Here is a 12,720-nt window from a genome sequence, read left to right as displayed (position 1 = left end):
AGGGGAACGCCAGGGCCAAAAAGTGGAAGTGGGTGGGTAGGGGATTGGGGGTGGGGAGGGTATGGGAGACTTTTGGGATAGCATTGGAAATGTAATTAAGGAAAATATCTAATAAAAAATATTAAAAACCAAAAACAAACAAACAAACAAACAAACAAACAAACAGAAAACTAAACCCACTGCCTTCTGATTCTCCAGAGCAATCATGGGCAAAATGTAACAGACTCTCTAAGTTTTGTGCAAAGCATTCTTTTAGAAAGATTATTATAGGACAATTCAACTCAACTTGAAGATTCTTTCATTTGATAAATCCAAAAAATGCTGCTAACAAACAATCGTCCCTTATAAATAAATGAATAAAAATTATTAAATAAAAATTAGTAACTTTTGGAAAAAAATNTTAAGGAGTCTCTCTCACTTAAGATTGAGATAGAAGATTTCTCACCTTTATATTTGTTCCAGTATTCTTTCTAAAAGAANAAAAGAATATTTTAAAACACATGAGAGAAAACAGGCATTTCACACTAAGGGTAACCATTGCCAGTAACCTGCCCTGAGGAGTGTTCCAGAACACNTCCATCTGCAATCTGCTTCAACACATGGCTGCTGCTGAATACTGAAACAACATTTCAAGGTAGCCAGCAAGAAGTCGAAATGGATCCATTCATTATATACCACTGGAGTGGAGTATGGTGTTCAGTTAAAGGATTCCTCATGCCCAAAATTAAGAACAAGACCACTGGCTACCAGGCATCTGCGGGAAAAGTGTGGATTGCTAATTATCTTTAACAGGTCACAGTACACACCGTTGGTTCACAACCCCAGCAGCCCGCATTCAGATCTAGCTGGGACCTCAGATATGATCTTAACTGGAAATGGAACTTAATGGATGCAAATTAAGCATCCATTCCCATGCTTAATGCTTAATGCAAATTTGCTTAATGCAAATTAAGCAGCATTCCTGGGTGAAGACCCAGGAAAGGTCATCCAGGATTATATGTTCTTAACCAATGAGAGTGTCCATTTCAAAGTAAGGAAAAGACACGGGAGCTAACAGTGGAGGAAGGGTCACGGGAGACAGCCAAGGTCTGGGTAATGTTGGGCACCACAGCTTGGCTTCTTCTGGGACTTCAAAAGATCCCAGCCTGGCCGGGTCCTGACTTTGTACTCACTGCCTCCGAAAGGCCAAGTGAACAAATCCTTGTTACTTTGTTACTTTAAGCCACCTTGTTTATNGGACCCTGTTATGCTAGTCCTGGCAGTGAGTGTGCTGTTATTAAAATGTTTCACCTGGCGGTGGTGGCGCACGCCTTTAATCCCAGCACTTGGTAGGCAGAGGCAGGTGGATTTCTGAGTTCCGAGGCTAGCCTGGTCTACAAAGTGAGTTCCAGGACAGCCAGGGCTACACAGAGAAATCCTGTCTCGAAAAACCTAAAAAAAAAAAAAAAAAGTATCAGTGTAGACTGGGAGATACAGCCTGGAGTAGAGCCCTTGCCTAGTTCATAGGAGGCCCTTGATTCAGTCTCAGGGGTGAAAGGAAAAGACAGAGATCTATAGAGATCTGCTTGGTGCAGACTATATTTCCAAAAATTAAACAAACTTTGACATGAAAGCACATGCCTGTGATCCTAGCACTTCAGAGTTGAGGCAGGAGGACTGAAGTTCAAGGTTATTCCTCAGCTTCATAGTGAGCTCAAAGCCAGCCTGGGCTACATTAGTACCTGTCTCAGAAAAAAAAAAAGTCAAATATTTTCTCCTAATTTAAATGTCACACGGTAAAACCTATTTCTGGTGTGCAGTTCTCTGAACTTTAGCACATGTACAGACTTGTGTGACCACCCACACAATCGAAACCCACAGCCCCATCTTCACCCTACCTTTCAATCAGAGCTCTCCACTTACCCCTGAACCTACTAAGTGCTGGTACCCACCACAAACTGGTTGATCTTCAATAAGGCAATAGCTTTTAAAGAATGTTTGATAAATAGAATCATATGTGAAGCAAGCTTGTGAAATTCTCTTCCTTCAGCGTCATGCCTCCAGAGCACGTCCAGGCAACTGTGGACCCCATTTTGATCTTCCTGTTACTGGCTTGCACTGTGCTTACNTCCATCTGCAATCTGCTTCAACACATGGCTGCTGCTGAATACTGAAACAACATTTCAAGGTAGCCAGCAAGAAGTCGAAATGGATCCATTCATTATATACCACTGGAGTGGAGTATGGTGTTCAGTTAAAGGATTCCTCATGCCCAAAATTAAGAACAAGACCACTGGCTACCAGGCATCTGCGGGAAAAGTGTGGATTGCTAATTATCTTTAACAGGTCACAGTACACACCGTTGGTTCACAACCCCAGCAGCCCGCATTCAGATCTAGCTGGGACCTCAGATATGATCTTAACTGGAAATGGAACTTAATGGATGCAAATTAAGCATCCATTCCCATGCTTAATGCTTAATGCAAATTTGCTTAATGCAAATTAAGCAGCATTCCTGGGTGAAGACCCAGGAAAGGTCATCCAGGATTATATGTTCTTAACCAATGAGAGTGTCCATTTCAAAGTAAGGAAAAGACACGGGAGCTAACAGTGGAGGAAGGGTCACGGGAGACAGCCAAGGTCTGGGTAATGTTGGGCACCACAGCTTGGCTTCTTCTGGGACTTCAAAAGATCCCAGCCTGGCCGGGTCCTGACTTTGTACTCACTGCCTCCGAAAGGCCAAGTGAACAAATCCTTGTTACTTTGTTACTTTAAGCCACCTTGTTTATNGGACCCTGTTATGCTAGTCCTGGCAGTGAGTGTGCTGTTATTAAAATGTTTCACCTGGCGGTGGTGGCGCACGCCTTTAATCCCAGCACTTGGTAGGCAGAGGCAGGTGGATTTCTGAGTTCCGAGGCTAGCCTGGTCTACAAAGTGAGTTCCAGGACAGCCAGGGCTACACAGAGAAATCCTGTCTCGAAAAACCTAAAAAAAAAAAAAAAAAGTATCAGTGTAGACTGGGAGATACAGCCTGGAGTAGAGCCCTTGCCTAGTTCATAGGAGGCCCTTGATTCAGTCTCAGGGGTGAAAGGAAAAGACAGAGATCTATAGAGATCTGCTTGGTGCAGACTATATTTCCAAAAATTAAACAAACTTTGACATGAAAGCACATGCCTGTGATCCTAGCACTTCAGAGTTGAGGCAGGAGGACTGAAGTTCAAGGTTATTCCTCAGCTTCATAGTGAGCTCAAAGCCAGCCTGGGCTACATTAGTACCTGTCTCAGAAAAAAAAAAAGTCAAATATTTTCTCCTAATTTAAATGTCACACGGTAAAACCTATTTCTGGTGTGCAGTTCTCTGAACTTTAGCACATGTACAGACTTGTGTGACCACCCACACAATCGAAACCCACAGCCCCATCTTCACCCTACCTTTCAATCAGAGCTCTCCACTTACCCCTGAACCTACTAAGTGCTGGTACCCACCACAAACTGGTTGATCTTCAATAAGGCAATAGCTTTTAAAGAATGTTTGATAAATAGAATCATATGTGAAGCAAGCTTGTGAAATTCTCTTCCTTCAGCGTCATGCCTCCAGAGCACGTCCAGGCAACTGTGGACCCCATTTTGATCTTCCTGTTACTGGCTTGCACTGTGCTTACNTTCACCCAATGGTGGGCAACCCTAATGCTGTTTCCAGCTTGGGGTAGCTACAATTGGAGCTGCTATAAACATTTATACCTTATGCAAGACATAAGGTATTTCGTCTGACAATGAGATTTTTCTTTCTCAGTTAAGTACTCAGGGCTGGTTTCCTGCAGCAGTGGGCCACTTTATATGGCTTTCTGAGAAATTCACACTATTTCAAAGTACATGAATTTGGACCCTCTGGTGGTTCCAAAGCCTGCAGCCCTGCCTTCTATCAGTACATCCAGCCACTGGCCACAGGTATACTGATACCCACTATCAGCGAGCGCTGTGGCTTTATCTTGAATTCCTGAGATAGTTAGTGGTGTGGAATATCTTCTTGGGGGCTTGCCACCGTATTTCATCTCTGGTGATGTGGCTGTTTGAGTCTTTTGTTCATTGAATTTCTTAGGAGTTCACTTCTCTTGGGTTGTGAGTTCTCTATAGATGCTGGACCCCTTATTGGGCATGTGAATTTCAAACACTTTCTTGGTGAGTAGCTTGCATATTCACATCTTAACTGTTTTTTTTTTTCTTTCCCAGAGAAATTTGACAAAGTCCAGTTGATTAATTTTTCTCTTTTGAGCTATCTTCCATGATCTATGTTTCTACTAATTGCTTTTGTTTTTCTTGTTTTGCCCTCAGATCTCTGATTCAGTTTGTGTTAGGGTCTGTTTGGTGTGAGGTTTGCCTTTTTAGGATATAAATGCACAAGTGTTGGAATACCGCCTCGGTGTACTGCCCTCCATTCACAGGTTGAAACTCAGTGGTAGTGTTTATAAAGAGTGGACTCTATCCCCTGCTGAAGACATACTCTTGTCTCTTTTCTTAACACGCAATCCTACGTGGTAGGTCAGGAACCTGGCTTAGGAACCACACCTAGGAAGATGAGTTTACCCAAATACAACATGTATCCCTTCCCATAATTCTTGCCCCCTTGCACACTCTCTAGGAGCTACCGTGAGGGTCAGCTGTGTCTGCCCAGCTTGCTAAGTCTTGACATAATGAAGGTATAACTATCTCTTTCTTCTCTTTTTCTTCTTTCGCAGAAGGGTTAAGGCTTGTATGTGGTGATTGGGTCCATGGAGCTCTGCACCATGGTGACTGAGGCCTTGTGAAGCTTTCAGCATTCCTCCGTGTGCCCTTTCCTCTGTCTTCCAAATGAGGAGTTAGCAACAGGGATCCCTCTGGAAGCAGACACCCAAGCTGCAGGCATCTTATCCTCGGACTTCCCACTCTCCATAACTATGAGTAAAACCTTCATGATGTTTGTAAATTACCTAGCTTAAGNTATTTTGTTATAGCAAGACAAAAGGATTGAGATGAATTCCACTTATTGAAAAAGGCAATTCCTTATCTACTGAACTGTTTTATATATATATNNNNATATNNNNATATATATACATACTTTAAACAGATGCTTAAAATAAAAATCCTGCAATTATGGATTCTCTCATTAGATATAAACCATTGGTTTGGTAGCAAAGATTTAAAGGATTCCTTCCTTTCTTCCTTCCTTCTTTCCTTCCTTCCTTCCTTCCTTCCTTCCTTCCTTCCTTCCTTCCTTCCTTCCTTCCTTCCTTTCTTCCTTCCTTTCTTCCTTCCTTCCTTCCTTCCTTCCTTCCTTCCTTCCTTCCTTCCTTTCTTCCTTCGAAAGGCCNGTACTATGTATCCTTGGCTGGCTTGGACCAGGCCCTCAAATTCACACTGATCCACCTGCCTTCACCTCTTGAGTGCTGGGATGAAAGGCATGTGCCACCACAATGAAGAATAAAAAGAATTCTTGATTCCCTTTCTGTTTTCTGGTGGCTGAAATGGACTGTGGTGGACAGCAACATAAGAATTCTCTTGAATACCACAATCTGCTGAAGTAAGGTGGTATCTGGTCACATGACCGGGTTGTGGCTTTCTCTCTAGACCGACTTGCAGAGGTGTGGTTTCCAGGACACTCATCGATACATTTCCCTCCTTCTCTTGTCTTGTGTGGCATGGCCTCACTGCAGTGAATGGCCTTGGCTTGAGTCTCAAAAGGCTGTGACTGCTCAATTTAAGTGCTGCATACTTCTTTCACGACCAGTAAATCCAACTACCCCATTAGAGCCACCTTAGAGTGGTCCGCGACTAGAAGACTCCTTGTCTGTGGGTGACATCGGAATGGGGAAATCATCCCCAGCCCCACTTCTCTGACAAGCTTGCTGAGGAGCCTGGGTGTGGTTAGAGGCGGAGGGCTATAAAAGATTGCACCACATAGATGGAAGAAAGAAATGTACAGGTTTCTCCAGTCCCTAACAGGTTGGTTTCTGTCAGCTTCATTTCCAAGACTTCTTTAAATCTTCTCTACTAAGCCAGTTCTCCCTGAATATGGGATAAATGGACGAATCCTTGAAGNGGTGTTCATATTCTTAAGCGTAGTCAACATCGTTAGCTACAGCAAGGTTCCAGAACAATCCTCACATTTGTTGGGTCCTGTGATGCAAGGCGGGGGGTGTCTCGACCGAGCCAGGGGATGATTTTANAGTNCATGGGGAACTCCTTCCTGAGGAAATTGTTTGTGATTAAGTCCAAATGGCTTGGACTTGAACGTCTTTGAAGGTAAAGCGAGGATGGAGAGCCTCGGGAGTCCGAGGTGCCTGTGTAGAGGACGACGTTGGTCCTTCCCACGTTTCCAGGGTCCTGAACTCAGTAAGTCTCCTAAGGCTGTTGGTTGTTTGACGAGCATAAATTAATCCTTTTTTCCACTCCTAGAGCCAGCTTTGCCTCGTAACTTGGCCTCTCTTATGGTTTGAATATGAACANTCCTTCTGAGGGTCATAACTGAACACTTGGTCCCCAGGTGGTGGCGTTTTGGGAGCTTCTGCAAACTTCAGTTGGGGCACACCCNGGGGTCTAGCTGACCTGGTGGGNACTGTCCTTAGGATCTTGGATTCAGTGCTTTCCTGTCTTCACCTTTTGCTTCCTGTCTGCCCTGAGGAGAGCATGCTCCCTCTGGCTGCTGCTATAGTGTCCTGCTTAAGCTCATGAAATGAAGCGATCACAGACCGAGAGAACCCTTTGATAGTGAAAGCTGAACCACTTAATGCCTTTAGTCACAGCTATCTGAAAGCAGCTGCCCTGATTGCACCCCTCAGGGGTCACACTAGCCTAAACTCCCCTGGTGGTCTTGGTCACTTGATCCTGGCTACAGGTGACTGAAAAAAAAAGGTGACTGAGTTCCTAAGTGGAGCCAGTGGCNTGGCCNTGAAGTGGTGCAGGCCTGACTCAGTGGCCTTCGATGGTGCCAGTGGGCCTTGCAGCTTCCACTTGGGTCCAACAGCTGCCTGTTCCTTCCTAAGCTCTCCCTTGGCCCCCCTTTCTTTGGGGGTGGGGGAAGGGGACTCTGTTCTCTTTAGCTCATTCTTGTTTATTTAGGCTCAGATTTCTACTGGGCACCTGAAGGTCCTCTCCTAGGGAAAAGGAGCAGGCTCACCCCTGCTGTTCATTGGTGGTGATTGGTGGTGCCGTGGGCCTCCTGTCATGTGTCTGCGTGGTTGGCATGCTCTTCCTAGTCACAGAGCTCTTTACTCACAGGAGTGGGAGGTTGAAGGCAANGGTGTGCATTCATATCCCACAGGTTAACTTGGCCACACTCGTGAGTTCTCATTACCCTTCTGTGATGGGCCATGTCTCTTCCCCTCAGTTTTCCTACTCAGGAGGAGAGCTGAAGAGATGAAAATGAATGCCCCACAGGCAAAAGCCAGGATGCTATGCCTGCTCCTCTCACCTCTAGGTTGCTTTCTCTGACTACCCTTCCCAGGCTTGTGGGTAAAGGTACAACTCTGGGCCAGCCTGGAACCCTGTAGCAGCCCAGAAGATGGGATGGTCCAGCCTCAGCTAATAAGTAACTGAGAGGACCCAGCCTGGACCTGGCCCAACTCACCGTCTTCTCGTCGTCCTCGAAGATTTCACGGACCTCTTCNTAAGAACAAATTTCTTCCATACACTCTCTTTCTAGATTTCCTTTCTTGAACTCTTCAAAAAATGAGTTTGCCCTCCGAGTCCTCGCCAGGACATTGTTGGCANGTTCCCGGTTAATAAACACTAGAAGACAGGGAAGGTGAAAGGCCCTCTCACCCAGTCTTTACACAGGCCTTCTCCCCTGTCTGGAATATCCTTCCACAGTGTGATGATTAATCTCCTTTGTCAGCCTGGGAGACTGAGACACGTCCGCATGTGTTCATGAGGGCATTTCCTGAGAGAACTAACTGAGGGGAAGGCTGCACCCTGAGTGGTGTGGGCAGCATTGCCACATGGCCTGGAAGCTTGAGGAGAAAGGGAAGTCCGCCAGATGGCCTCCCTTTCCTCTGCTGCCTGGTGGCCACAGCAGGAGCGGCTCCATCCTGTCACACCCTCTCTGCCATGATAGACTAAGCCCTCTGAAATCATGAACCCTTAAGTTGTCCATGCCAGGGGACGCAAGAGTGGCTGGTGTGCCTATCCAGTTGCACGCGTGGGTAACCCTATCGCACGACCCTTCGGGAGGGCCAGCATCCTCACCAGCTTCACGCCCCCTCCCCTCCCCCGTCCTGATGCTGGTCACAGTACCAGCCACTCTCTGATGTCATTTATCTCCTGGTCATCTGCTTTCGTCTCAGTGGGAATGTGCTCCTACAAAGGCATTTGGCCTATCTGCCCAANGCTGTTCCTAGGCCTGGAAAGAGCAGGTGCTTAAAGGTCCCTACCCAGGGAAAGAAGGTGACTGGCCGGGCCTCCAGCTCTCGCTCTTCGGACTAACCTCAGTCTCCATGAATGGCTTAGCTAGAACACTATGCTTACTCCCTAGATGGTCACACAGACCCACCATGCCGCCAACAGCCATAGGTTCTGATTTAAATAAAATCAAGTTTGGCAGCCCAGAACTAAAGTGTTATAACGTGGTGAACACTGTCCACGGAACCCAGCAAGGACTCCAAATGTCCTGACACGAGGGGTGGGAGGGTCCTGCTGCTCACTGTTGGCTGTGTGCTTTGTTACTGGAGGCCTTTGTCCAGTTCCCACATGTTGCTGCCCTCAAACAAGTGGCTGTCTCTGTGGGACTGACCTTGCCAGTGGCTTACTGGCATCGACCCATCNACTGAGTGGTAGCAGGTTTCCCAGAGATGTTTTCCTCATTAAGGTCCCAGTACATGCGAGTTGCCCAGTGTTGCTGAGGCTTCTCCTTGTACTGGAGCAAGGCCAGCTCTGCATGAGCAGAGCCCTAGCTAAAATAAGCCCTTATGGGGAGGGGGGAGCAGGCCTGGGAGCTGCTCACTGCCTGTACAGCTTTGCCTTGTGCAGTCTCTGGTCCAGCCAAGCTCCCCAAGCTCAGGGCCTTGGCTCCTGTGTCTTCTATGTCTGGGGTGGCTTTGTCTTGGTGTCACTTTCTCTGCCCTCCCCTCTCTCCTTATCATGGCTTCTCTCTCACTTTGTCTCCATTCCCTTCCTCTCCTTTCTCCGTTCCCTTTCATTCAAATCTCCATGTGCTCTGCACGGGTACTCACAGCTGGCTCTATGTATATCTTTAGAAGCCAGCCTGTCGCTGGTCAGTGAACCAAGCATTTCACCCTCCCACCCACCCTCACCGCCTCTCCCCGGGCCGCTCTTCACCGTGAAGGGCTGGAGTACTTACCACCTTTCCCAGGGAGCAGGAGGCTGGCCAGGACAACACAGAGCAGCCTGAGTTGCGCCGGGCTCCCCATGGTGTGGTCAAGGACGGCAGTGGCTGTGACAGGCATGGGGCAAGGTTCACTCACCCTGGGCCCCAGGTGGCCATGGGCCTTCTGTTATCTCAGCCTTCTGATTGGAGCCCTGGGCCAGCAATGAGGTCAGGGAACTGGGGACTGTGGTGACCAGCCCCAGCCTTTCTAGGGGAGGCTACCCTTATCCAGAACTGCCAGGCAGGGCCTGCTTCCTGCAGAGAGCAACAATAGCATTTGATGGGGGATTGCCTGGTTCTCCAATGCTCACCCCAGCCCTGCTGGCACTTACCCAGCTGGTAGAGGGGTCAGTCCTCCCTCCTTGTTTTCAGGAACAGAAATTGAGATGGACATGAGGCAAAGCATGGGTGTCGGGTCAGATGTGGGATTTGAATCCAAGCCCTCAATCTTCTGGTTGGGCCCTGCTGACTCCGGACAGAGGTGCAGGTGTGAGGTTTATGTGTCTCTTGGACAATGGCTATTTATTGTAGTCACGGAAATAGGCTGAGCTATTGGGGGACAGGAACCCTGAACTGTTGGTGTCTTGACACAAGTTCACTTCTCTGATACGTGACATCCAGGGAAGTCCACAGGGCCATGTGGCAATCATCAGGGTTGGGGGTGTGTTCTGCCCACCAGGCCTGCCACTCCCAGCCTTCCCATAGGCCTGGAGGGTGGAGACTGTGTGAGTGGAGTCTTGGTGCTTGATGGCCGATGGCACTTCTGCAGAGCATGTGGCTCATACCTTGGGTCGGTTCTGCAGGGGAGTAGCCATTTCCCTTGGTCCTGAAAGAGGAGGCCAGGGAAGGGTAAGCCATCTGAGAGCTATAGATGTGGAAACAGCTTCTCTCACATGCTGTGGCCATTTGACTCTTCTGAGAGTGTGTGTGTACATGTAATTGGGGCTACAGGCAAGGAAGTGGGTTTTCCCCTGAGCCCCTAAATGTTCCTTGCAATGTCAGACTCATAGGTCCTGAGTTCATGGACTGTCACCAGAAGTGACTGGAGACCCATGCTCCAGTGTCCCTGGAGAACTGCAGGAGCAGTTCCAGCAGCAACAACAACAAAACTCCTTAACTTTGGCCTGTGAGGAGGCAGTGCTCACCCTGACCCCACCTTCTACATGCTGAGCCCTTCCTCCTTCAAAGCTTCATCTGGCAGAGCTATTTTTGAGTCTGTGGAGCATGCGCACCATGCCTGCTAATTAGTGAGCAGCAGTAGGCTTCTCGTGCTCACTGTACTGGTGTTTGGTTAGGCAATGGCTCATGCCTGTGGCTGCATACACGTAGCCAGAGAGTATGGTGATGGCACTTGGCTTATCACTGTTACCAGTGCTGAGAGGGCCTTGGTGTGCTGTGGGTACCTGACAAACACACACACACCCATGACCTCAGATGTTGAGGCTGATGCTGGCATCTCACCAGGAGGGAAGTCACTGTCATTTCCTAGGCTGTGGCAGACATAACAGAACTTGGGAAAGTTGCGCGGTGCTCTGGTGGCTGTTGGCTGGAGTCTGGTGCCTGATCGCTGCCCTGCCTGATGATGCCCGTGTATTGTGTCACTGAGCCTACACTGAGTCTGTGAGGTACTCAAGCAGACCTGTGGTCTGGGACTAGGGACAAACACTAAAGCTGGCTTGAGGGGATCCTNCCTTTGTCGCCTCCCCTCTCTATGGCCCCATCCCCAGAAAGGACATGCTGACTGGAGAATAAGCACAACCCATACTGAGCATGTCAGTCTTCAGGGAGCTAGATTCTCAGTAAGGCCTCCCAAGGGCCCTTGGTGGCAACTCAGGATGTCTCTGTGAGATGGATGCCTGCCTACCTACTAGTGATTGGGGAAACTAAGGCCATGACACTTGATCAAGNCCTCTCAGCTTACTCTTNGACTCTAGTCCACCTTCCCCTTCCTTTTCCCAGGAAGAGCAGCCCCGCCGATGTGTATGTGACTTGACATCAGAGGCTCCACTCAGGGACTTAAGGACAACCCAGGGTAACAGCAGGTATCCCCAAGGTGTGCTGAAATCAGCCGGTCCCTGCCAGGGGGGAAACAGTCCATGGCAGGGGTGCACACTGTACTTCAGAAACACTCCCTTAGGCAACCCGGAAGCATGACCCTACACGTGGAGACCATGTTTCTCATTTAATTGAAACAAAGACAGGGTGCTTACANGAAGCACAAGTGAGCAACAGTGCCAATGATGGACACACACGCACGCACATGCACTTGGCACATTCACGTGTCTTATGTGCTCATGTGCATACCTACTGTGTAGTACTGCAGACCGAATGCATGCAGACAGGAGGCAGCTACGGGGAGACAGGAGCAAGGCCTGAGCCTCACCTCCCTCAGGGACACCCTGCCCCTCAGCTGCCTGACTGTGACTGCACTGCCCAGCCCCTCTGAGTGACTTTGTGAGTCACTAACTTAGACTCTTCCCCCGGCCCTGCTTTCTGTTTCCCCTCTCCCAGCCTCTCTCATTTACCTCCCCCTCTGCTTTCTTCACTCTCTTTATCTCATTCTCTTCCCTTACACAAAGAATAGCAGGGAAGTCCATAGAACAGCTTCACAGGCCGTAGCTTCCTTCTTGGGACGGGTTGGGCTATCCAAGGAGCTACAGTAGTGGGAGTCGGAAAACCCCAACCTGGAGCTTGGAGTCCATGTGTCTGACCAGCCAGTCTATGTACTGGGAGACCCTGGTGTACACCCCAATGTGACCAATAGCTGCACAGCCCTCCCCCCAGCTGACCACACCTGTCAGATACCATGTGCCATGGTAGTGCGTGGCATGTGGGCCACCGCTGTCACCCTTGCAGGCGTCCTTGGTACCGTCCATGTAGCCAGCACAGAACATGTTCTCTGTGATTTTGGGGGTGTTAGAGCTGTGCTTGGCATGCTCCAGACAGTCCTGGGTCATCAGCCGGGGCACCTCGATGGACATGAGTTCCAGGGCTGTGGCACCACGGTCCAGTAGCTGGCCCCAGCCACTGACCCTCGAGAAGCGGATTCTGGCTAGGGTGTTCTCGGAGAAGGACTTTTCAGGTAGACACAGAGGCACCACGTAGTCAGTGAAGGTCACAGGCCGGTGAAGGCGGAGCAGGGCAATGTCATGGTTGATCTTGCCGCGGATGTACTTGTCGGGCATGATGACCTGTATCACCCGTCGTACTTGTTCATCCCCATCCTTCTCACTGAAGTCATGTTCACCTGGGAGGACACCACGCCACTCATGGCACATATTCTACCATGCCTCATGGCACATATCCTACCATGCCTCATGGCACATATTCTACCATGTCTCATGGCACATATCCTACCATGCCTCATGGCACATATCCTACCAT

General features: G+C 48.7%; 2 protein-coding genes across 2 annotated transcripts in view; both read right to left on the bottom strand.

Moving 5' to 3' along the window:
* Positions 1-9,491, bottom strand: part of F10 (coagulation factor X) — a 20,371-nt gene extending 10,880 nt beyond the window's left edge. Inside the window, exons 1-3 of the mRNA XM_029480662.1 lie at positions 9,310-9,491; positions 7,582-7,742; positions 446-470 (exon numbers count right to left, since the gene is read on the bottom strand). Coding sequence (XP_029336522.1) covers positions 446-470; positions 7,582-7,742; positions 9,310-9,415 — 292 coding nt within the window. The 5' untranslated portion in view covers positions 9,416-9,491. The remainder of the gene's footprint in view (positions 1-445; positions 471-7,581; positions 7,743-9,309) is intronic.
* A 2,008-nt stretch (positions 9,492-11,499) lies between these two features.
* The window catches only part of F7 (coagulation factor VII), a 9,957-nt gene continuing 8,736 nt past the window's right edge, over positions 11,500-12,720 (bottom strand). Inside the window, 1 exon segment of the mRNA XM_021170517.2 lies at positions 11,500-12,583. Within this exon segment, the coding sequence (XP_021026176.1) occupies positions 11,991-12,583 (593 nt within the window). The 3' untranslated portion in view covers positions 11,500-11,990.

Source organism: Mus caroli, chromosome 8, assembly GCF_900094665.2.
Source record: "Mus caroli chromosome 8, CAROLI_EIJ_v1.1, whole genome shotgun sequence".
Taxonomy (NCBI): domain Eukaryota; kingdom Metazoa; phylum Chordata; class Mammalia; order Rodentia; family Muridae; genus Mus; species Mus caroli.
This window is presented reverse-complemented; position numbering and strand designations above follow the sequence as displayed.